This window comes from Tarenaya hassleriana, unplaced genomic scaffold (assembly GCF_000463585.1).
Source record: "Tarenaya hassleriana unplaced genomic scaffold, ASM46358v1 Cleome83, whole genome shotgun sequence".
Taxonomy (NCBI): Eukaryota; Viridiplantae; Streptophyta; class Magnoliopsida; order Brassicales; family Cleomaceae; genus Tarenaya; species Tarenaya hassleriana.
The window spans coordinates 471843-497372 of NW_010970743.1; the positions used below are offsets into that span (position 1 = coordinate 471843).

A 25530-nucleotide genomic window follows, 5' to 3' on the forward strand; every position below is an offset into this window, starting at 1 on the left:
ATATATATGTGTATTTATATGTATATATATATATGTATATATGTGTATGTATATATTTATATACGTATATATATACATATGTGTATGTGTATATATATTTATTATTTATTTTATAATTTTTATTTAATTAATTAATTATTATTATTATTATTATTAAGTAATTTATTTTTTTTTATTTTTTATTTAATTTCTGATGTGGCGATGACATGGCGCGATTATTAGGAGAGAGGTTGAGAATTTCGCCGCCACGTAGGATTTCCGTTTGTCTACGTGGCGGGTATTTGACGGTAGGTATTTTTTGGCCAATAATTTAAAAATATAGAATTTATTTTGAGAAAAACCAATTATACCGATATTATTCAGTAATGAAAAAAAGTACAAATATTAAATTGAGGAAAAGTACAGATATTTTACGGCGATTCTCCCTATATACTATAATGTTATTTATCATGTGCATAGATTCTTGTCTTCACTTTGCCTTTGTTCCTTCTTCGACTGCGGACACAATCACGGTGTTTGATAAAACTGTTCCTAGACGTGATTAATTATTTTAACATTATATATATATAGTTTAAAATATGCTTAGTATATATTTTATTAAAAATAATATTTAGTGATTTTTTCTATAAATTCTACGGGAAAGAATAAGTTATTTTAGAAGGAATTTACATAAATATAAAAACACTCATATATATATATATATATATATTCGGTATTTATCTTTTATATTTTTAAATTATTATTATCTTAAATAGTCTTATTTAAAAATTAAAAAAATTCTTTTCGCATCTCATCATTTCTCTTCACTCCCGTAACAATGGGAGAAGTTTATATATTTAGATAAGTTCATACACGCATATTGGTGATGGTGGTGATCGGTAGACTATGAAGTCGTTGGTCTTATAAGGATAAATGATGGAAATAAATGAATAAAAAGAATATGAAAGATAACAAAAAAAAAAAAAATGGACGCGAGAGGGAATTAGAAATGGAAGAACAAAGAGAAAATTTGGTGTTGTGAGAAGAGATTTGGTGATGGCGATTGCAAGTTGATTTAGTTGCGTTCTGATTTTACTATAGGAAATGGAGAGAATAAAAGAAAGTGAGGAACAAAATGTATAAAAAAGTTTTTGAAAAATAATTCAAGAATTAGAATAAATTAAACAACATATGTTTGAGATAATTTTGAGTTTTAAAAAATAATTTACAAAATCTGATTTTTTTAACGCAAGTAACAAATTATTTTTTTAAAATTTTTCCATAGTAAAGAACATCAATTCAACCTCTTTTTTTTAAACCTTCCTACTAGTATTAATTTGATCCCGAAAGAGGATTTTAGAAATTTAACAGCAATATTGTTGGAAATAATCTTGTTATTAGAACATTTTTAGATTTCGATTGTTTTTAATAAATTTATACTTTATTTTATTTCTTTAAAGTTATCCGTTTAGGATAAAAAGGAAGTGGTCTTCCTTTAGATTTAGTGTATTATTTGTAAGATTCTTTCTTCGCTAAAATGTTCTATTTTTCTCAAGTTTTTTCGGATAAAAGAAAAAATCAGAGTCTATATTCTACACATGCCATGTACGATTTTATTACAAAAGTACGGTTTTATTATTCGATTCCAAACAGAGGAATCAATTTGTTTGTGTTTTTTTTTTCAGACAGAACCAGAAAGCCAACAGACATGTTTCAGAGCTTGGAAGCTGCTGCTTTGTCCAGAAACCAAACCAACTCGTCCTCTGCGGTAAGCGATCCGGCAGGTAAGTTCCCCGTGTTCTTCAGAGACTTAGCCACTGCCTCGGCTTCCGCCGACCCGCAAACCACCATGGCATTGTACGCAGCCGAGTTTATCACCGGAAAAGTGAATGTGATTCTCTCCGGGGGCAGCTTTGGAGAGTCCGTGATAAAGGTGACCCATTTCTGATTCTCGCTGCAAAGACGATGTCCCGGGAATAGGGAAGCAAGGTGACCGTCGGGACCCATGCCCAGAAGCATCAGATCGAATTTGGGAAAGCCGGATGATTCGGATGTGAGGATTATGTTGTTCTTCACCAACTGTTTGAGGCAGGTTTCGTAGTCGTCGGCTGCACCCTCGGCATTGAGGGCGTCGTTGATGGCGTAAACGTTGCCCGGCTGGACTGGAATCTGGAGAAAGGAGTAGAAGAAAGAGAAATGGTTATGGAGTTTCTAGCATTATCCATTCTGAATTGAACCCACCAAACTGAAGGCTTGTCATATGCACCTAGCCATTTGAACAAGAACCTAACCACTACGCACATTAACTTCAAACCTATTGAGATTCAACAAGAATCTGACAGCAATTCCATAGGAAAACCCATCGTAGTGCTGCTGATTTCAACAAGATGTTACCACCTTTACGTTCATCAAGCTCACATTCAGTGCTGACAAAAAAGCTGAGACAGAAAGTGCGTTACCTTGCAGAGAAGGCCGTCATAGGCCAGTTTGTAGTTGCTGTCAACGTGGTGTTTGGGAACGACCCTCTCATCGACCCAGAAGACGTGCCACTTTGACCAATCGATCGAGTCGATATAAGGAGGTTCTGCCAGTTTCCTGCAATTTGAGCACATAATTTCCAACAAAAACAAGGGTTTATGCTATTCCCTTTGCGTGGAAGAGGAGTCACCAGAAGACACATGAGAAAGGTGTCTTCTTGTTGGAGGATTCATGATTTGAGATACAGGAAATTTCATGGATTCGACAGAAACTCCATTTCATCTTGAATCAATCATCACAAAGCAAACATAAGATCGACTCAACGTATATGAAGCAGTAAAAATGGAAGTAAAGAGAATGAGATATTGCAATACCAAGCACGAGCAATCTTTGCATATGTATGTTCTTATCAACAAGAAATAAGAATCCACGGTAATTACTACCCGAGAATCACAGAACACCAAATCATATGATACTTTGAGAAACCCCAAATCCACCCACAATGAGATGTCACAGATAAACCCTAAATCCGAAACTCCGCACCCACGACCTCCAAATCATTTGTTAGCCATTTCTCACATTTCAAACCCGAAATCCACAGGCTCAACCGCCTCGTAAATCCGAGAAACGAAGGAAAAAACAAAGGTTAGCACGCGCACCTCAGCCAATCGATGAGAGCGCCACCGGAGAGAACGACGGTGAAAGCGCCTCTCTCCTTGCAGAATTTGGCGGAGAGATCGGCGGTGTACTTGGCCAGAGCCACAGCCAGGTCCTCCTCGCCGTCAAACACCTCCACCCTCCGCTTCTCCGCCGCCGCAGATGCCGACATGTTCTCACTTCCGACGCCTTTCTCCGGCTAACACCGCCGCCGATTCGGGACCAAAGGAGACAGAAGGGGAGAAAGTGAGCTTCGAAAGGGGGAAAGAAGAGAGAGAAAGGGAACGAGGAGAGCGGAAACTAGGAAAAGAGTAGAAGGGACAACACAAAAATGCCCATATTCTTTTTTTTTTAATTCTAAAAATAACACTAAAATTTTTAATTTAAAAAAAAACATTAATTTTATTTTTATCAAATAAATATTAAAAATTTTAAACGAATAAAAAAAAATATTAAATTTTTAAGTAATCAAAAAAATACATGAACTTTTTTATGATTATCAAAAACACTGAAATTTTTTAATGATTCAAAAAATACATGAATTTTTTTCGATTGTCAAAAAAACACTAAATAAAATAAACTGACGTGTTTGCATGTCATTATACCACATCAGTTATTTTGTCTATTTTGACAATCGTAGAAGACTTCAGTGTTTATTTTGTCAAATTTAAAAAATTTAATATTTATTTGATAAAATAAAAAATTCAGTATTTTTTTATTAAAATTTAAAAGTTCAGTGTTTTTTTGTATTTTTTCTTTCTTTTTTTTCCTTAATATTATTTTAGAGAAAATTGCAAAAAAAAAACGATTTCATAGTGTTCAATTTAGCATTTTCATAACGGAATCTAATGTTTGTAGAAAAATAAAATGCGGAAACAAAATAAGACAAATAGAAAAGAACGGAATTACTTTTATTGCTACATCTCTTCTTCTTCTTGTTGAATTACAATGAAAATGACTCACATATTTATAGGAAAACTATGAGACAAATAAAAAGGAAATAGAAATAAATAAGATCGATACACAATATTTGATATAATATTATGTCCATTATTATTTATAATCATATCTTAAAATCAATATTTCCTTCAATCACATATTTATTTTCCTATTTCAACAATGTTTATATGTCTTAAATAAGAGGGAAACAGATGTAAATCGAATAAGATCATTGGTTATTAATATTAATCTTATCTAATAATTACCATGTTAATAGTCCAATTAATGGAGGAGTTATTTATAGATGATACTCACCAACCAACTACTGTATTAGTTATTAACAAAAATATAAATGTGAAAATTAAAATTCTAAATCTATAAACTTACTTTTGATTGGATTTATATGAAGTTATAGTAGATAATGATCTGGATGTTAATATGTGCATTTTAATTTATGTATTATTAGGCATTTGCGAGTGAGGCACTCACCGAGATTGCTAATCAATCCATATCAAAATGCACATGGCTTGCATATTCGAAAATTATAAAATATTTCAATATGTATTCGAATATTTCATATATTAATATTTAGAATATGATATATAATCTTTTTTTTTGTATTTGAAATCGGAACGCTGTCCAATATTAAAAACAAAAAAAATCAAATAAAAAATTGTATTTTTTAATAAATATCTGAATCGGGATAAATATATATGTTGTTCTTATACTTGGTAGGCAGTAAAAATAAAATAAAATAAATTCATATCACCTGATACTAATATTTGGCAACTAAATTGTTAATACATCTATATATAAAATAAATAAATTAAACCAATTTGACCTTAATCAGACAATTAGGAACCGAACCTGTGTTCGCAACCATGTTTCGCGTTTGATCCGCAGCTGAGTATACTGTGTTTCTATTTGTTTGTATTTGAGTCGGGTACCTAAATTTTGATTACCGGAGGGATGCCGCTGATAGTATTTAAAATTATACACGTATCCAAGAAAATCTTTTCTGATTGATTTAATTCTATGTAATATTTCCTAATTGTATATACGTCTTGTAATTATCATTTGTGAATCAAGGAGAATTATTTCAAATCCCTAAAGCTACCAGCGACAAGATTTTCGGCCCGCGAGATATCCGAGGTCATAATGATCGACGAGACGAGGAGTAGTATATCTAGGGATATACAACAGATTTGATAAGATTACAATAATATTATATTATGTTTTATACTTGAGATGTTTATAATTAAATAAATCGTATTTCATATATATAAATATTGTAATTATTTATTTTGAATAATAAAAATTTCCAACGATTTTTAATATATTTATTATTATGGTATCCGGTTTAATACTGACTAACGTCGAAAACAAAAAAAAACTAACCTCAATTTTTCGACAACTCGCGTTTTAATTGCTACTCATTTTCATCACATCGTCAAACTAGATATTTCAGATCTATCTATCACAAAAAAATAAAAATCGATGTCAATCAATTAAGAATCCATTATTTCCCTGTATTCAAGCCTCTCCAATCTAACTATTTATTCGGTACTCTCAATTTAAAATATGTTTTTTCTCTATCACTTTGAGTTTGAGTATATTAAAACATATGATAAAGATTATATTTTAGATATTTATATTGATTAAATAAGATATATATGATCAAAATATTTTTTATATCTATAAATATTGATATTGTTCATTTTTAATAATGTAAAATTTAACAATTTCCATATATTTCTCTATTTAATGCCGACGGAAAAAATTTCTCACTAAAATCAATGAGACAAGAAGGTGAAGATCGTGATGCGATTTCAGTGAGGCGTCAGAAGAGAGAGGTAAGACATAGAAAAAATGAAAGGAGAGATAAATATATCCGACGAGATAAGGCAAAATCGCCCACATGGTTGGTAAAATTTTAAGTATTTAGAAAAAATTCTCAGGTGAGTTAATAAGGAACATGATCAATATAGTGAGAGGTTGAGGATTCGATTCTTTATCTGTTCAGCTGTCTCCAGTCAGTTACAGTTATTTTACCTATGTGTGTATTGTAGACTCGTGCATATAGACGAAGGGTTTACCTAACCAATGAAGGTAGCAGTTGGAATTTTCCGTAATATATATTTATGGTTGTTTTAATTTTTAAATGAAACTCCAACTAATAAGCTCCTCATCCCTAATCCTCTCCCATCGTGTACGCCTCTCGCCCTTCGACCTCTCGTCACCGCTTCTCAATATCCTCCCGCCATCAGTATGCCTCCCTCTCCGTTTCTTTCGAAAGGCGGCCTCGAATCTGAAACTCGAGTTTCGGGTTCCCCTCGGGTCTCATGGGTTCGGGTACTCAACCTCAACATTATCCTTGTACACAACAATAATGATTGTAGATATTTTCAATAGTATATTTTATTAATTGTGGACGATTTATGAATTTGTCGATAAACAGTTATTGATGAAGATTGCGAGTTTACATTTTTTTTTTTTTGGTTGATAAATGTAAACTCGCAAGTTGATATGACTGGATAATAAACGATTTAAACCATTTTCCATGGTTATCGGTACTAATAGGAAAACCGGTATATATATTTGTTTAGATCTTTTAACATCACAATTACGATCATTGGATATATATATTTAAAATGTATAACAGAAAACTGCTTGGAACAGGTTGAAAATACGAAAACGTCAACGTGAAAAATTACAAAGGTCGCATGGTCATCCGGTTAACCAGTTCGGTTAACTCATCACTAGTCAAATACCAAAAATCTCCGGTTTTCGTATCATACCAAGTGTAACCTGCTCTGGAATCATCTCCATCGATGATTTTACCCTCTGGACCCTGCAATGTACAACCGTACGAGCTGATTTCATGAAACGATAATCGCTTCTTAACCGATTGAATCTTCGGTTCTCTCTCTGAACCGGTCCAGTTCGGTCTTTCCCTTGGTACACTCTGTGGCCGGTTCCTAGCGATGGCCGATACAGTGGCAGACATGTAATTTGGCATAGAGCGGACTTGCCTCGTCTTGCAAGGAACCCCACGCGGCGTCCGGTCGGGGCATTGTTGGTGTTGATACGTATACGTATCGACCTCCACTATCTTAACCGGTTCGCCTACGCTTTGGTCGGTTGACATCCTCCTCTCGGTTTCTTCATAACCGAACCGGTTTAGTCTACCCGGTTTTCTGTGCTCCATCTCGCTCTCGCTGTGTGATTCTCTCTCTGTTGTTTTCCACATCTTTTTTTCCATAGAAACAAAACAAGGAAAAAATCACATCAGTCGACAAGGAGTGTCGTATATATGTATGTATCTATATATGTATATATGAACCTGTTTAGAAAAAGCGCGGGAGAAGGCCGCTTCATTGTCGTCGCCGGGATTTGTCACGGCTCTCTTCCGGCCCTGGAGGACCCGAGCCTGGACCCGAAGCAGAGCCTGAATCCGAATCAGAGCCTCCGTCGCTCTTCTCCTTACGTTGTGCCCTCTCACTAAGGCTTGTAGTTTCACCACTCCTTTTAATGCCCTAAGTGCCTTTCGTGCCTTCATTCACAAGTAACCGAACCAAAACCAAACTAAGTTTTCATTGAACGCCATTTTCAAAGCTGAGACCGTAATCCACACCACACAGCAAACAATCTTATATAATATTTCTCTCGTTATATACAAACTCGAGATCCAACTTTTTGGTCAGACAATTATTGGTACAATATTGTATCTTATATAGAGAGCATCTACAGTTGAATTAGATAAAAGTAAGAGCAACCCTACGGGTGACTGTTTTGAACTATTTAAAAAATTTACCATCTTTCAGAAGTTCAGGTTTTTTGGCAATCCAAAAAAATGGGAACAAATCGCAAACTATGGAAAATATGGGGCCATGATTAGTAAAAGATTTAAGTACCAGGTAACCTCGGAAAGCTGTCTGAATGAGAATGGCGGCCACGTGCCGTTTAAGATAGACAGACGGCCGAGAGATGAACATCACCTCCGCCGCCGGAACATATTTTCCGGCCGCCGTATCCTCCGTGGTAGTCCCGGCGGATGTTATGTTTCCGATGGCTTCTGCGGAGTGATGATCTTGACATGGACATGAAGAAGATGAAGATGGAGGTGGTTTCTTGAACAGCCATCTTCTTTTTCCTCTCTTCTGTATCACACCGAAACGATTTAAAAGAAAAAGAAATATACACACACACATTTATAATTATATATATATAAGATGTATGTTTCTTAATTATGTAATGCTGTTTATAATAAATGCATGCACAGAAAAGAAAATGTGTAAGTTGTGAAAGATTACCTTTTGCTGCTCTTCGTCTTCGTCGTCGTTGTAATGTCGGTGATCTTCTCGTCTTTTGGAGCTTCTCTTCTCCGGTGACCGGAAAACCTTCTTAACCGCCGTTAACCAAGAATTCCCTCCGGTTTTCCCCATCGGCTTAACCGACCAAAAATAAAACCCTAAACTTTTTTGTCCCTCTTAGATGGCAGACACTGCTCATGTATATATACTGGTTCAGAGGAATTATTCTCTATTACATAAAGAATATGTATTTTGCACGTAGATACAATAGCAATGCATAACTGACCTAATATTACTCCAATTAATAATATTAATAATAATAATAATAATGATACAATTGACATGTTCCGTATTATTTATAATTAATCACCAAACACAAAAAAAAAAAATAACCTATCAAATAACGTCTATGAATGCGAGCCCTAGACGATTTTGTTTCAGGAAAAGCCAAAAGTGAAAAAGAAAACGCTGGAAGAATAATATAATAATACAGGTAGGCATGCTTTGTAATTATATGTACAAATATAAATATTTCTTTTGTGTCAGATATAAATTATAGTGACATGAAAAGATGTGAATGCACATCTCGAAGTTACATTTTCCATACACCTAATTTCCAGTTTTCAATTTTCAATTTATCTATTTAGAATTTTTTTTTACCTAAGTTGCCTTTAATTGTTATTAGAAAGGTAAATTATTTGTAGATAATTAATTGTATTGAATGTATGTGTTAAGATCAAATGTGTTTAGTACGCGTAAATATTCTATTATGCAAGAATCATTTTATTATATATATATATATATATATATATAATTTCAACACATTTTTTTAGTTCTCTATTGATTTCTTCTCAAATTTCAATAATTATCAGATTTAATATTTTAATATATGAGATAGCGTCGTCGTTGCATTAAATTGAATGGGAGATTACGAATATAAAAAAATGATTGTTAAGATGAAAGCTAATGAATACTGCAACTCATGTTTTAGATGTTTATTCCCATAGAGCTTAATGTTGCAGACAGTTGCTGTCGGAACTTGGAAATACGAATTAATATATATATATATATATATATATAATTATTTTGTCAGAAAAATAAAACAAACAATGGGTATTGGTGATGTGTTGGGATCAATGTCGGATAGGGTTAAGACAAGGGACACTGCCTCTCCTTGTGAAGGAAATCTGTTCTGTTTTAATGGGACACATAGGCTTATGAACAGGATATATACATATATATATGTGTATATCTATGCGTAAGTTGAAGATTTATTAGATTTTTAATAATTTATGATCTTATAATATTTTTAAATGATTTTTATATTTAAGACAATTATTTTTTAATCTTTAATATAAAAAACCATTTTAATTCTAATTTATTATTTATAGATAAAAAAAATTTAATCCTAATCACTTCTTATAAACTTCATTGATTATCCATCAACCACCAAAATCGGAGCACAATGATTTATAATTTTCAAATAAGTTACTTGTACATTCTATTTTTTTTTTTCACTAATTTGTCAGTCAGTAAAATATACTTTCCATTGTTTTCACTCTTGAGATTTTCCAAATGTGTCACAATTTCGTGGGGAACAAAAAAAGATTAGTTGTCTAAAAATAAATCTGATTTTCGTCTAAGAATAATAAATAACAATTTTAAAACAACAACAACAACAATAATAATAATAATAAATTAATAAATAAATAAATAAGACCAGTCAAAAGAGAAGAAATGGAAACATAGGATTCCATTCCATGTAAGAGAGGCAGAGGCAACAATCATATTCTCCTTTTACCAGTAATATGAGACCACACACCACTGCTTACCCTTTATGTTCTTTTTTCTTCTTCCTTTTTTTACGATATTTATATATTCGTTTTTTTTTTGTTAAAAAATTTATATATTCGTTTTGCCTTCTGAATTATTTGTCTTTTGTTAAATCTAACCCGTCAGTTATTTATTTGTTTTGTATTCATTTAGACAAATTATAGGTACTACTAATTGTTATAAACAATAAAGCATGTATATATAAGTTAGTTTAATAAATATAAGATATTATTTAAGAGACGATTTTTTTAAAACAATTTACAGCAAATCGATTACTTATTCAGGTAAAAATGCAACAGTCCAAATCAGATTATCATGTATACTGTAAAAATGGAAAGTAGACGTATACTAAAAGATTAATCTTGAAATTTTTTATATTAAAGAGAACGGTTAAAGAAAAGTAACAATAAAGCAAAAAAAAAAAAAAGGAGCAATTGTAGATGAATAGGAGAGAAATAAAAGGGTGTCAATTTTGGTTCCAAATCCAAAGTCCGGTCCGACTAAAAAAATAGAGGACTTCGGACCTAAATATTTCGTGTGAAAAATTTCAGATTTTTAAATGGGGTTCACATCAAGTTTCGGATCAATGCGAAAAATCAGTTTTTTAAAAAATAAAAAATAAATTTTACAAACAAATTTAGCGGATTGGAGAAAAACCCAACTAAAAATCTATAGGATCGAGTTTCGGGTTTGATTATTTAGACCCAAAAAAATCGGACCGACTCAAGTCCGAACTCGAAATCTTCAGGTCGAGTGCGAATTTGGGTCGAATCGGTTTGATTGACATCCCTAGAAATAAATATGATGAATAGAGAAGACTGCACAGTAGAAACAGTCACATTTACTTGGGATATAATACCATATCTGAATCAAATTGACGGAATAAAAATTAAAAGAAAATATTTTTTTATCTAATCTAATTAGTCAACCCTCTAGAAATTTCAAAATGAATACAACAATAGTTATAAAATAGCAAAAAATGAAAATCATTTAAAAAAATACAGTTTTGAATGAAAATGGAACAAATATCAAATCAACAGATAAAAACCAACAAAATTTAGAGAGAGAGAGAGAGGTGTTGAAGATTTGTAGTAAAGGGGTCTTAAATAATCCATGAAACATTGAAAAGGGATAATAAAAATAAAATTCCGAAAGAAAATTCCCGTCTCTATAAGGGAAAAAAGTCATCTAAAGAAGAAGAGAAGAAACATAAGAGAGTGGTTCTCAAAGACACTACTGGGCAACCCCACCCATACAAACAAAATGATATGAACAGGAAAAAAAACGCCTCCTCAAAGGAAAGCACAGCAGCTGTATACATAATCTCTCTCTCTCTCTCTCTCTCTCTCTCTCTCAGTTGAAATGTGGGCGGGGAAGGCGCGACCTCACCGGCGTCTTGGACGGGCTCACCCTTCACACGTTTAAAAAAAAAAAAACCAAAGCAAAGATGAGGCCTCAGTACATAATCGGGTGGCTACACTGAACATGGAGAGCGGTGAGTGTAAGGGGGAGAAGCCACTGTTTGGATGCTTTCTTCTGTACATTGTTGAGTATTTTCTACAAGGAACCCTGGTTTCCTTCTATCTCCGAACCACGATTTCCGGAAAGAAAATCAAGATCTAAAACCATCTATGGCGAAAACCCGTCTCTTACAAGCGAACCCGGGATGCAAAGAACAAAACTTTCATGCAATTTCAGTGGAAACCGGAGCAGAAAAGAACGTACAGACCCACCCGAGTATGACCTAATTTTGGAGAGAAATGAGTTGTTTTAATCCGTTTATCAATGCATGTACAAACTACCTACCGTATAAAACTTAACGTGCAAACACAAAACGGGGTTTGCATTACGAGTGACCGAAATCTCTGCAAATTCACTTGCGATCCGGATATGAAATAACTGAAAACTCGCAGTTAACCTACCCACAGTGAAATCTAACAGAAACCCTAATTTGTTTTCCCTTAAATCAGGCTTTCTAGATTAATCAAAAGAACATCGAAATTCAAAACATAAAAGTACTTGTGCAGGGGGAAAACCCGGTTATTGAAGGGCAAGCACCCAAAACTGAAACGAGCTCATAGGCTAAGTGAATGGATGTGTTTTAGAACAGAGGATACGAGAAAAGTGCTCGACCAAAACATGAAACGTTATTCCCTTACCTTACGGGGAGCCCGCCCAAGATGACACCACTGCAGTTGAGTGCAGCAATTGCACTTTCAGCCTAAACACGGAAAAATTTAAAGCTTTTTAAGCATAAACATAAAAAAGTTCTTTATGCATTAAACTCGTATTGCTTCACAAAACAATTATTACAGATTACAGAAGACCGTGAAGTGTGAATGCATATTTGCATGCATGAATGACGATGTAATCATGTGAATTTAACAAACGTGTACAAGTTTATATCCGATAACAAGTAAATAGAACAGGAATTCGGAATTACCAGCGTAAACTCAACAAAAGCAATGCGGGTCTGGTGGTGATAATCTCCCAGTAGCCTCAGGCGTTGAACCTATATAACACAAGTAGAAAAAGATAGCGGAACAAAAACTTTGCAATACTGGTAAATATCAGTCACAGTGAGATAGTAAAGGCATACCTCCCCACAAATCGATTCAAAGAAAAGCTTCAAGTCCGAATGAGTGATCTGTGACCAAACAAAACACACCGAGCACAAACGTGAACAGGTTACTAGTTTTAGTGCTAGCAATCAACTGAGATTAACGTGTAAAGGTCCCTCGTAAAAAATGGTTACTAGTTTTAACTTTTAGTGCTTGAACATGACCACGTAAAAAATTGTCATTGAAAAAAATGTTTACCTTCTTCTCAATGTTAGTACAGTAGACAGTCCTAGAGCACATCTCTCGCTCGTCGTCAGACTGAAACAGGAAGTGGCATTATGCAAATACATAATGGATAACTACGATTTTAGAACAACTTAGAGATTCCATCCCGAGTTTAGCTAGGTCAATGATCAAGTCAAAATAATTTACAAAACCACAATATAGTAAGAATTAAATCAAGCTCATATGAGGTGAGTCTGTTTTACAAATCCCGGGTTATCAATGGTTATGTGAAACTCACCCTAGGAAGGAATGTGGGGTTAACTGGCGCAATAGCTGTTTTGGAGGGAAGCACCTTAACAGGGTAAAAACCAAGCATAGTGCCCGACAAGCTCAGAGAAGCCCTAGCACCCTCTGCAAACATCTCTCGAAAAGTTAATAAATATGACTGGAAATATCAATTACTAAGAAAATTTCGCAACAGGGTACCTTCATCAGTGAATTCAACAAAAGCAAATCGGAGAACGGAGTTAGGATCACCACATATACGACAATCGACAACCTTCAGATTCCAAAACAACAAGAAACCAAATGAGAAACAAGCTCGAAGACATCAATACACTGAACATAGTAAGATTGTATACCTGTCCACAGTTGAGAAAGAGAACCGCAAGCTGCTCTTCGGTGACCTACAAACCAGAAACAAAAGGATTTTGTTTATGATGGTTTCCATATGAGAAAACACTCCTCTTAGGCAGGAAGTTTTCTTTTTTTTCTTTTACCTGTTGATCGATGTCGGATACATATACAGTTCTCCTAATTATCTCTTCCCTCTGAGCCAAGCTTGTCCTTTTGTTCATTCTACGCTTACCCTGGCCATAGTTCCTTCTCTGTAAGGGCAAACAAAAGTGAGGTGAAAAGGAATTATACATGGAAAACCATCTGCAGAGATACAAGAACCAATCACAAACTAATCGTTGATCCATATTACTATCCTAATACACAGAGCAAAGTGGCGTAATTCATGCAAAGCTCCAATTTTTGGGTCATTATCTGCCCGTTGAATCCATCAGAACCCTAAACCTCGTGTATGGAAAAGGGAAGTTCACAAATCACACTAAATAATTTTCTAAAAAGCTAGAAATTTTATTGAATAGATGTAGTATAGTATGAACAAAACTCATCTGCACATATAATTTTCCCAACACCAAAAGCATATGATAGAACCACACGAGAAATACAAGAAGAAAATTAAGAGGATAGAGAAACTTTCATAGACAAGATAAGCTTTTCAACAAACCATCGAGCCAACAACTCACAAAACATAACAGAATACATGCAAAGCTCACAACCTTGTGATAAGTGTGCCACGTTGTTATCGATCTCACGGAAAATATATAGAACAAGAAGATCATAATTCCAAAAAAACATTTAGGAGAAGGATCCTTCTAGTCAAAATCCTAAAACCCGAAATATGCATATACAGAAGAAAATTTAGTATATTCCCTTCCCCAGCACCCCACTAGGTGACGACTCGAACTGGATTAGTCCTTTAGCCTAACTGTTCTCTTGAAATGTAACTGATATGTAAGATAGTCAAAACTTGTATATATAAACCGTATCAAACAGCAAACAGAAAAGCACAGGATCAAAAGAAAGAGGCCAAGGAAAATAAGAAACTTTGGCATACAACACAAGAAACTGATAAGCTTTTCCGTATCTGGTCAAGCAAACGGCTCAAGGAACTTAATAAAATACATGTAAAGCTCAAAACTTTAAAGTCATCTGTTCAATACTTTTCAATCAGCGGTTTTCCCTGCATCATTTTATCATCAAATAAGGAGGGTGTAATAGTATCCTGAGCCAGAATTCACACATATATCTCGAACCTCATGAAGACAGTTTTCACAAAAACCAAACAGCAAATGAGAAAAACGAAAACCTAACTAACAATCAATAAATTAGCACATACATCACAAAAACCAATAAGCTTTTTGAACGCTGATCAAGCAAACAACTCAGGAGACATGACGGAGCGAACCTGAACAGCAGAACACAGAGATCATGATTCAGAGAAAACGTTAGGAGGAAAAGGATGATATAATACCCTTCCAGCAAGATGGCCGTTTCCATCAGCAGAATTAGCTTCTCCTGCAAAATTGTTAGTAAACCCTAATCCATTGCCCAATACCCCAGATTGGCCACGAGCCAATGAAGGAGGGACAAATTCTTCGGCCATAGGGTTCAACTTAGATAACGCCTCATCCAAATTTCCTATCTCACTCTTTAGATTCTCTTCACCGTCTTCCCTCGCACCGTTTTTGGGTTTCGATCCAAACCCATTCTCCTTAAACCCAGTTGGCGTCTGACCAATCTGGTGAGTGCCATTGATGTAGACTTCCTGATCATCGTTATCTGGAATTGATTCCTTGGTTGGATTCGGCGTCTCAACAGAGGAATCAGATTTAGGGTTCTGAGAATCAGGACATGGCGGCTTCGCGTCCACTGATGAGACAGTGTTGTTCTCCAAATTCTGGCCAGAAGAATCCACTTTAACACCAGCATCCTCAGCAACAGCCATGATCGGACCAGAAGATGAATCTCCGGACAAGAAAGAAAAGTTCAGAAACAACCCAAGAGCTCGCCAATTTCTACATCAACATGATCAGACTGAGTAAAAAACGAAGAAAACAAATTGAGGGAAAACCCCCAAAATCCCAGAAAAAGAGCACAAACCTTTGTTGTCTCGGTCAATGGAATTCCATTGATGGAGAAACGCACCTCAAAGATCACAATCAGTAGAAGAACAACCGAAATAGAATTACTGATTTTGAAGGGAAATTTTAGAATAGAAGAAAAAGTACAAATTTTGAGGAGATGATCAGAACACAAGGAACACAAGGACTCGGGTATATAAATAAGAACAAGTAAATATAGCCAAACATAATTTTATATAAAATGATAAAAAAAAATTATTTATAAATTAAAAAAATTAAAAAATGGTATATTCTAGCTACTAGAGTATATAGTGATCATGTGAAAAAAATTTAAAATGTTATAATTTATTTTATTCCACTATAGTGTATATATATATACATATACCCATACAAAAAATAGTATTTTATAACAGGTAATCATTAAAAAATTTATTATAAATAAATTATATTCTATAAATAAACGTTCATTTATATAGTATTAAAAATATAATAACATGATATACGTTTTTCTGTATTTTAAATTAATCTATAGTCACGTCATATATAAAATTCATTATTGTAAGATATTTGAAAATGATTATTATGTTTAATATTTACATAACATGGTTATAGACTTATAGTTCTAATGATTATATTATAATATTTAATAATAAAAAGAGTTAAATTTTTCAAGAAAATATATATATGGCGGTGTAAGAATATTTCTAGAGCGGCCAAAATATGGTTGGAAAAGAGAACAGAAAACTAGAAAAGTCTATATGTTTTTATTTTTGTTAGATAACTAAATAAAATATATGATAAAAAATTAATTTTAAAAATACAAATTCACTCTTAAAATATTTTGGAATGAAAGCACGGGGAAACTTATAAATATTTATCAAGAACAGTTTATTTTACAAAACAATAGCCATAATTCTTGGACAATATTATATATTTTTATAGAAATTTATCGGGGGCAAAGGCCCCACTCAAGACTAAGTTCACCCTTCCAAGTATATATACACGGGCGTATGTATTAATGTATACAATATTTTCTTAATTAATTAATTAATTAGTATTCCGTATACAATTTATGTTGTATTGTATTCAAAGTCACATTCGGCAATCCACGATAAATTATAGTTTCGTGTAAAAAGTTTAGTGTATATATTTACATAAAATATATCACAAAATCATATCAAGAGATTCTACGAATACGACTAGTTATTTATCATAGCTATAAAAATTGAATATAATCAAAATTGAATATGTAGTTTCAAATTAGATATAGTTTTTTAGAATATAAAATTAACAAAATTTATAAACAATATAATATTAACAATAAAAAATAATTTTTTTAAAACAACTTTTTTAAATAAAAATCACATTGTCAATCAAATCCAATCCACATTAAACAAACAATTTAGTATTTTCTAATATAAATAGACAAATGACAATAAAGGAGAATCTTGGCCTTTGGAAAGTGTGTCAATTTCGGATCCTTAAAATTAAGAGTCAAGCTAAGAAAGAAAATATCTATGAGCTTTCCATATTATATGAAATTAGGCAATTACAAAGGGTATACAAATAATCTTATATATAAACCCGTAAAATATGAATACAAAACTGTTTCATCGTAAATCCGAGTATCAAATTAGAGAGAAGAACGTAATTTCAATCATATAACTTACTTTCGATTCCAAAATTAGTTTGGACTTCGATTCATAACATCCGATTATAAAAAAATTTATATATATATCAATTACAGAGGGTATACAAATAAGTATATATATATATATATAAATTGGTACACATTAATTTATTTTTTTAATTTATTATCTCATATTTTGAATTGCAAAGTTTAACTTTAAATTTTTTTAATTCAACTAAAAATTTCTGTAATAGAATCAAAATAGAACTATAAATGAAAACTATTTCATGTTATTTTGTGATGTAAATGTTTATTACTTTTCCATTTAGAAAATTCATAACAATATATATATATATATATATATATATATAGATTGTTGAAACAATAAATATCAAATAAATTAATTATAATTTGGTATAATAATTTAATGTAATAATTCCAATTTAATTAGAATCTAATAAATTTATAAGAATTTATTGTAAATTTTATAAACGCACATTAGATAGAGAAAAATTTATTATCGTTGACATAATAATATGATAATATAAAGTTATTATTTTAATTTTAGTAGAAATATATATATATATAATTTATATAGACTTTTATTAATCAACTTAAATAATGAAGATTAACATTAAGATTTTTAATAATAGATAAAAATAACTAGGAGTGGACGTTTCTGTATTCGGTATATAAATTATTCTGTTTAATTTTTTGTTGTATAAAAAATATATATTAATTGATTATTATATCATATTCGATTTTACCTTTTTATTAAGAACAAATTATATTTCCTTAAAAAAATTGATTTTTTATTTTTTTAAATTTTGATTTCTAAATATTATCGTTCAAAATTTTGTACGATTCGTTTCGAAAACTATATCAATTTTTTTTATTCACCACGATGATTTGATTTCAAAGAACCGTACCAAATAACTCTAGATTCTTCAGTAGCGGGCGCTAGCCCGCTGGCGACCAAACGTACGGCCAAATACTGAAACTAATAGATGAACGACACGTATAAAGATATCCTTGGTGACCTCTGAAATTTAGCCATCCTCGCCTCGGGAAGTGTATCGTAAATCTGCTTGGTTACGATCGTATCTCACGCGCGAGCAAGAGAAATATGTACACTCGCGCGATGAGATGTCCACGTGTCACAAAGAGGAGGTCTGCGCCGTCGGAGTTGTCGGTGCAAAAATACACGAGAGATGAGAAAAATGATCGGACCTTGTTTTACGAATTACATTTGTTCGAGTTTACAATTAAAGAGAAACTAAACGGAAAGAAAGAAAATGGTTAAAATATTTAAATTATATTAAAAGATTCAATCGGAGCTGTAACCAGAGATGGACAATTTCTCCTATTTTTTGTATTACAAGCAGTTAGGATTTGAATTCAGGTATTTCACTAACTAAATTTGAATTTGGATTTTTAAATTTTTACGGTTAAATGTCCAATCAATGATAATAATAAAAGATATATATTTTTTAAAACTTTTTAAAAAACTATAAATTTATCTTTAATTTTAAAAAACCTAAAATGAATTTTTGTAATTCTAAAAATTATAAAAATAGCTCTAATATTTATTAAAATATTGTAAAATTATCTTAAATCTCTTATAGATTCTAAGTATAGGCCAAAATTCTAGATTTACGGATAAAAGATCAAATTTTTAAATCCTTATATAGTGTGAAAATCTGAATTTAACCGCATAAAAAATTTTAGATATTCTATCTTCAGTTATATTCAATTATATTATTTAAATTTTGAGACAAATAATCTATTTTACATGAATGTTTTTTTTATAAGCAGGATGGTTCTCCGGGTCTTTGACCCGACTACATTCATCCTATGTCCGGGACCACACTTTATATATAGACCATTTTGATCCAAAAATTACATCACTTTTCATCAATGAAATCGAACCAAAGATTTTGAAAATTATTTTGTCATCTCTCAATCATTAATTGGACCATCACCTATTGGGCATTTTACATGAATGTTATATTCATATTGAATGTTATATGATAACAATTTACTATCTATATAAACACATATATAGTGAAAACAATTCGTATTTTACATGAATTTATCATGAATATTCAGTATAGAATATGTACGCTAAATGGGAATGAGATAGATGAACAAACAAAGAAATGTCTATGCAAAAACATTTTAACATTTGTTCGGTTTAAAACTAAAAATATATGACATGCAGATGAAGAGAGATCTATATTGAAAGAATACGAGTTACGTCCTCTAAATCTATACATATATAATTTTGATGGTAATAAACTTATAAAAATAATTGATTTAATTATTTAATACTCATGCTTTAGTTTTTTAACTTTCCGTTTGTGTAAAATTTCTAAAATTACCGTACTTTTTATAGTTGAATATAAAATATATTATATTGAGTCAAATAATTTTTTGGATTCTTTGCGAATGTAGGTGAGGTGTGTGTATACAACATATCCATACATTTAGGCAAATGCAGATACGTGTGGATTTTAAGAGCACGTTTTTTTCGTTGTGACCATATGATGTAAAAAGTCAACGTCGTATCGCATTTTGATTGGCCCTTCGAAAATTTTGGATTTACGATAATAAGCGCAGTGATTAAATAGACCTTTTTTCTTTACAGATATACGTACGGCACAAGAATTTTTTTTTTTAAAAAAAAGAACGATGGTTCTGTTCTAATAAGGTCAACTAAGAAATTAACAATGTTCGGAGATATGGAAGCACTATACTGACAGGTTTAGGCCATACCCTCCACTACATGCAAATTCACGGATGGATTGACGCAACGGGATAAAGCTGGGGCAGACAACGAGGAACCCTAGCTAAGATCACAATGCAGACGCTCATCTACCTCATATAGCGGGAAAGGAATAATCGCATTTTCTACTCCCTGCAAACTGATTCTAATTTATTCAGGCACAAACTCGATCGACAAGTGCGAAATATTATTTTGTCCAAACAAAAAAACTCGTCACCGGGAGAGAATCTGCTCTTGCAAGATTGATTCTATTTAACAAGACGACCATGACATCTTTAGCTTCTGTTGGCTCTTTTGTACACTCCCTACTGTAGAAGTTTCCAATTTTGATATACGGTTTTGCAACCGTGATGTATTTGTAACTGATCATTTCTTTTGATTAATATATTCACATTTAAAAAAAAAGAAAAAGAAATTAACAATGTTTTTTTTATACATCATTGATTATTTTAACATTTTTCTAACTGAAAATATATAAACAAAGAGAGAAACACAAGCCCCCAAAAAAAAACATGGACCGAGCCCTTGCAATTTGTTTCAGAGTATGTTACTAAATGAAATCTTTAACGATGTGCGCAAACGATTCGTTTAGATAATTTATGTCATGGGTGATTATTTAAATCTAATTGAATTTTTAAAATCTATTGAATACGATTTTTTTCTTTTTACACTGAACGAAAACATTTAAAAATAAATATTAAAAATTACGTTCGAAGAAAATAAAACAAAAAAATTCAAAAATATCCATTTTTTTAGAATCTATTCCGACCAAAAACCAGAATATCTTTGCTCATTTCAGACACGTTTTTTTTTCCATCTGTACAAGCATTTATTTATTTCGGGGCAACAACGAAAAGCATAAATACGCATTTTTGGATGCACATGGGTGGAAGAGATTCTTGCGTTCCCAAGGCGCAAACACGCCTCGTGTTTCAGTAACCCATTGAAGATGTAACAATTTAGCAACGAGAAGATGAAAGAAATGTACAGAACAGGATAAAATAAATCTAATACAAACTACTTCTTGAGCGTATGTTACAAGATCAACAATAAATGAAACCTTTGTATGTGAAACACTTGCTTAAACAGGCGAAGCAGAGAGCAGAAACTCGGGCTGCTTTCTCTGCATCAAGATTCCGCAGAAAGGGCACACTGGTTTGGCCAAAACTTCGAACAAGGAAGATTCCCGAAGAGATTTATGATCGGTTGGGAAAGAGGGCAATGTAAATAGGGCTTCGGGAACGAGTTTGGAAGAAAATCTGTGACAGCATTTGCAGAACCATTGGGGAGTTGGTTGGCATACCTGCATTGAGACAGAACACCTCTCTAGCTTGTGTCTTTGATCTGATTTCTCTTCATTTCCTTCTCTGTCTTTGTTTCTGCTCTTGTTCTTGCTGCTGCTGCTGCTTTTGTTCTTGTTTTGGAGTTTAGATTGGCAAAAGGCTTCTTCTGGCGAGTGAAAATGCACTGCTGCTAAACAATACGGACATTTCTCCTCTGCTTCTGTTTCTGTGCTTCTTGATCTGGGATGATGAAAGAACAGATAATACGATAACTTTCAGAAAATGTGCAATGCAAAACCCTGAACCCGAGAGCCCGAACAGTCTTCTGAAACGTTTTTGGTGGTCGATGAAAGAAAAAATAGATAATGCAAGGAAGTGCAAGTGAATGAGTCATAGATGCAAAGAATAGAATGATTGAACGGTGATTTCTACCATTCTCAATGGTCTCAAATGAATATGCTGAAGGGAAAGAACCAAAACGATCATCAGTTACCTCGTTAGATGCGATTTAACTTTGGCAGCAAGCGTTTCCAGCTCACCATGGACATGGACATGATTCATGTCAACCCATCGTTGCAGCTGAGCTAACCCAGTGGCATGCCAAAGTCTCATGGAATGTGGATCACAAGCTGGACGAGATTCTGCCATCAGATAAGCCGAGAGGCTAAGGCCAACCAATCTCTCCCGGAGTTCTCTTTCACTCTTCTCAAGAAGTTCAAGCCACAAACCAATATCTTCCTCATCATCTGTTCTCCTTTCCCGAACTTTTCCGTTGATTTCCTCTGTCTTGAGCTCTGACAACATTACCCGTCGAGAAATTACATTGAGAATCTGCAAGAGCCGGGAAGGGACGGCAGAGAAGCGTTTGGATATCTCCTGCAAGAGTTCTCCTGTGGACATATCAGTTTGATATCCCAAATACGACACTGAGAGCCATTCGGTCACTACCAATTCAATGAACTCTGGCATTGAGTGTTTGAATGCCTGCATTGCGGCTATAACGTCCCAGGTAACCAGTGCCTTACTCGAATCTTCGAATTTCTTCAAGGACCAGAGGAAATTGCATTCCCAGCAAGCCAATTCGTTCTTGCTGAGATCGACATGAGCTTCAGCCATTGCTCCTGATGAATCTTCAGACTCACCGGATAGTTGGGCGCCATTCCAGAGAAATTCTACCACAGCCTTCTGTGACCTGAAGACGAGCAAGAACGGGTTAGTTCTTTCTCTGACGAACACGAGTAAGACAGATTTATCGCTGACAACAAACCTGGCTTGGTACATTTGATCCAAGAGACCGATATTAAAGGTTCGAACCTGCAAAAGCTCAAGAGAAGTATTTAAGTTTACATTTTCAAGAAGCATCATTTCTTACAAGAATGCAGTTGTCAAGAATGTCATACCAAAGCAACTGCAAGGTTTCCAGGAGACAATGCAATGCCAAGACACGAAAGAAATTCATCGGAAATCTGCAGAAAATGTATCATTGTTTGTCAAGACGGAATAGATGATGGTAGAAACACAGGGGAGCAAAGGTAGAAACATCGTGCATACTTCAGTTGTGCTGACCAGACCAGGATTGTTTGATGGCATCGGTACTTCAGAAATGGTATTCCCACGCAAAATCCAGTTCCGGACATAATTATCCTGGAATATTTGAAAAGTCAGACAAAAAGAAACGTGTAAAAGCTCGAAAATCAATCAACTAACGATTGCATCACCACGCCACAAACAAAACAAGAACGGGAAGAATGAACAGACATAAATTCAGGATGTTGTATGGGCTTATTTTCAGCTAGTTTGGTTTTCGTTCAAGCTAACGTGTTACCCAGAACTTACTTTTATACCTCAGAAGATGCATTAACATTGTTTATAGATGACAGGATATATGATAACATGGTTTATATCTTAAAACGCTGTTTTGTAGCTTAGAAGAGATATGGACAAAGATTACAGGCACAAGAAATATGAATGCTGCTTATAGCTCAAAGAAATATGAATATAAGAAATATAAATATGGCTTATAGCTCGGAATATATAGTAGTTTATTGCTTAGAACAGAGGCTCCAGCTCTGAAGAAACATGGGTGAAAAGAAAATACAAATTTGTTTATAATCCAGAAGAAATACCATGAGAAGTTTCAGAGCACACCTGACTGCAGCTGTACAAACAGCGGCCATCAAATGCCCAAGCTAGACCTGTAATCTAGTAAACATTGATATGCATTGATAAATGAAACAGATATTTTATATATTTGGTCGAATTTTATTGGGAAAGGAAAGTGGCTTACAACTTGGTCATGAGCATCACAAGAGCCGATTCTCTTGAACTTGCAGGCAGATATTTCGCAAATCCATACTTCGAAGGAACCAGAGCCTTTGCCGATTGCCAAGTGCATTGCTTCAGAATGGTTGCACACAACAAGCGAAAGGGTTGAAATCGGGACAGGATTGGTGGATAGAACCTGTATAGGACAGACCAAGAATTTCGGAACATAAAATTTTTTAGTTCTTCTCTTCTCTTGATGAAAGTGCCTCTCATTTGGATATACACAACTACAACGTAAGGCTTTAAGATAACTAAAAAAGCCCAAAAGCTCAAGTATGCACAAGCACAGGAGGCAACTAGAATACAATTTTATCTAAAGAAATTACAAAACATGAAAAATCCAAAAAGGGACCAAAAAAAGCTAAACAAGAGATCTAAACAAAGGGCCATACCGACAAGTCACAATCAACATCCAGAATGTTTTCCAATCAAAATATACTGAAACATAGCAAAAGCTGACCAATAGGAAAATCTCTCAGAAGAGACACAAGTGCTCCCAGTGGATTGAGCATCACATATCAAAACCAGGGCGATACACATCTGTGAGAACAAAAAAAAAAGGGAAGAAGATACCTGTTTCAACAGAGAAAACGAACATTTATTTTCTGAAGACTCAAGCAAGTCATTGTTGTTGCTCGTCCAGATCTTTACACTGACATAAGTTAAAAAGGACATGAAATGTTATAAAGAAGCGTTTCGGTTGAGACACATAAACAGAAAAATTCAAAGCGAAGGCAAGCTAACTATGGTTTCCAGTTGCTCATTGTAGGCAACTGCAACTACAACTGTACCAATCAAGTTTTTACAAGCAAAGGCTTAGTAGCATAAAGATTGATGGCAATAGAAAATCAACTTACCTACCATCAGAGCTCCCAGTAGCCAACAGGACTTGAGGATTTGAAAAATCAGACCCAACAATTCCCCAACTCAACGTTGAAACCCACGAACTATGAGCATGGAGCATCCCTCTATGTTTCACGTCAGGAGATACATTGCTACGGTCAATGTTGTAGCATTCTGGTGAATAAACTTTCCATAGTGAAACATCACCAGACTTTGAACCAATTGCCAAAAGCGAGAATCTTCGCAGATTCCCATGTGAAGAAGTTTTGGATGAGAAACTTAACAGAGGTGACCAGGCAACAGAAAGAAAGGACAACACGGCGTCACGAGAAACGTATTTCAATGGACTTATCTCCACAGTGCACTTCTTTTGAGCTTTACACGGGGAGAGAAATTGCTGTGTGTTATTCGCCTGTTCATTAGTTTCAGACCCAAGTACCTGGAAACAATGTGAATTGTACAAAATGTTAGTGGTAGATCTAGGGTCTGATTCTTCCTTAAGAGACATTTTTGAGAGAAGGTTCCAAAAATTATACGATCCATTTCAAGATATACTCTGAATCGATTCTTTAGCTAGTCAGTGCAAAGATCTAGGAGGAACTGAAAGCATGACATGGTTAAGGATGGGAGACATCTAAACACTGAAGAATATTCTTCAAAATAACTTTACCAAAAATTGAAAACCCACACAACTACTCAAAAAAAGTTAATAATTTGAATAAGAATACTAAGAGAGTTAGAAAATATACTCAAAATGATTATCTCTCGAGAAGTCGAATGAAAAACCTTGAAATAAAAGAAAAGAACTAACAAATTTCCAAAAGTTAAAGAGAAAGTCGATACATAGTTGGAAACAGAACAATTCTAAAAAACGAAATAATTTGGAGGCAAACATGACGGAGTTTACCCAAAACAGAACACACATCAGCAGGATTTTTACTAAGTTATCCAAGAACCAGTCCTAA

General features: G+C 33.6%; 4 protein-coding genes across 5 annotated transcripts in view; all 4 read right to left on the minus strand.

The window, feature by feature from the left end:
• Positions 1-1545: 1545 nt before the first annotated feature.
• On the minus strand, positions 1546-3417 carry LOC104803337 (probable 6-phosphogluconolactonase 5, chloroplastic). The gene is made up of 3 exons (XM_010527265.1): positions 3117-3417; positions 2439-2574; positions 1546-2148 (listed from the first exon to the last, which is right to left on the minus strand). The coding sequence occupies exons 1-3, from the start codon at positions 3284-3286 to the stop codon at positions 1693-1695; spliced, it is 762 nt and encodes a 253-aa protein (XP_010525567.1). The 5' UTR covers positions 3287-3417; the 3' UTR covers positions 1546-1692.
• A 3290-nt stretch (positions 3418-6707) lies between these two features.
• LOC104803338 (protein IQ-DOMAIN 14) lies at positions 6708-8597 on the minus strand. Of its 2 annotated transcripts, none has more exons than XM_010527267.2 (4): positions 8367-8597; positions 7968-8210; positions 7397-7606; positions 6708-7303 (listed from the first exon to the last, which is right to left on the minus strand). In XM_010527267.2, the coding sequence occupies exons 1-4, from the start codon at positions 8496-8498 to the stop codon at positions 6764-6766; spliced, it is 1125 nt and encodes a 374-aa protein (XP_010525569.1). In that variant the 5' UTR covers positions 8499-8597; the 3' UTR covers positions 6708-6763. The 2 variants fall into 2 exon arrangements, with proteins under 2 accessions (XP_010525569.1, XP_010525568.1); XM_010527266.2 differs by having other exon boundaries at positions 7968-8213; positions 8367-8595.
• Positions 8598-11275: 2678 nt separating this feature from the next.
• Positions 11276-15877, minus strand: LOC104803339 (polyadenylate-binding protein-interacting protein 10). Its single transcript, XM_010527268.1, has 11 exons — positions 15719-15877; positions 15090-15633; positions 13765-13872; positions 13627-13671; positions 13472-13544; positions 13284-13396; positions 13019-13078; positions 12799-12846; positions 12643-12711; positions 12359-12420; positions 11276-11610 (listed from the first exon to the last, which is right to left on the minus strand). The coding sequence occupies exons 2-11, from the start codon at positions 15561-15563 to the stop codon at positions 11553-11555; spliced, it is 1110 nt and encodes a 369-aa protein (XP_010525570.1). The 5' UTR covers positions 15564-15633; positions 15719-15877; the 3' UTR covers positions 11276-11552.
• A 5180-nt stretch (positions 15878-21057) lies between these two features.
• LOC104803340 overlaps positions 21058-25530 on the minus strand; it is a 7513-nt gene continuing 3040 nt past the window's right edge. The window contains exons 8-16 of the mRNA XM_010527269.2: positions 24580-25004; positions 24296-24374; positions 23685-23858; positions 23546-23599; positions 22949-23041; positions 22798-22863; positions 22665-22711; positions 21891-22589; positions 21058-21637 (exon numbers count right to left, since the gene is read on the minus strand). Of these exons, the coding sequence (XP_010525571.1) occupies positions 21196-21637; positions 21891-22589; positions 22665-22711; positions 22798-22863; positions 22949-23041; positions 23546-23599; positions 23685-23858; positions 24296-24374; positions 24580-25004 (2079 nt within the window). The 3' untranslated portion in view covers positions 21058-21195. The remainder of the gene's footprint in view (positions 21638-21890; positions 22590-22664; positions 22712-22797; positions 22864-22948; positions 23042-23545; positions 23600-23684; positions 23859-24295; positions 24375-24579; positions 25005-25530) is intronic.

Coding starts and splice junctions, on each gene's coding strand:
- LOC104803337 (XM_010527265.1), bottom strand. CDS start 3,286: ATGTCGGCATCTGCGGCGGCGGAGAAGCGGAGGGTGGAGGTGTTTGAC. Junction 2,575..3,116: donor GCTCTCATCGATTGGCTGAG/GTGCGCGTGCTA, acceptor CTCAAATTGCAG/GAAACTGGCAGAACCTCCTT. Junction 2,149..2,438: donor ATGACGGCCTTCTCTGCAAG/GTAACGCACTTT, acceptor TCCTTTCTCCAG/ATTCCAGTCCAGCCGGGCAA.
- LOC104803338 (XM_010527266.2), bottom strand. CDS start 8,498: ATGGGGAAAACCGGAGGGAATTCTTGGTTAACGGCGGTTAAGAAGGTT. Junction 8,214..8,366: donor AAGACGAAGAGCAGCAAAAG/GTAATCTTTCAC, acceptor GGTGTGATACAG/AAGAGAGGAAAAAGAAGATG. Junction 7,304..7,396: donor CCCGCGCTTTTTCTAAACAG/GTTCATATATAC, acceptor ATGGAAAAAAAG/ATGTGGAAAACAACAGAGAG.
- LOC104803339 (XM_010527268.1), bottom strand. CDS start 15,563: ATGGCTGTTGCTGAGGATGCTGGTGTTAAAGTGGATTCTTCTGGCCAG. Junction 13,397..13,471: donor TGTTGAATTCACTGATGAAG/GTACCCTGTTGC, acceptor AGATGTTTGCAG/AGGGTGCTAGGGCTTCTCTG. Junction 12,421..12,642: donor CTTTTGTTGAGTTTACGCTG/GTAATTCCGAAT, acceptor TTCCGTGTTTAG/GCTGAAAGTGCAATTGCTGC.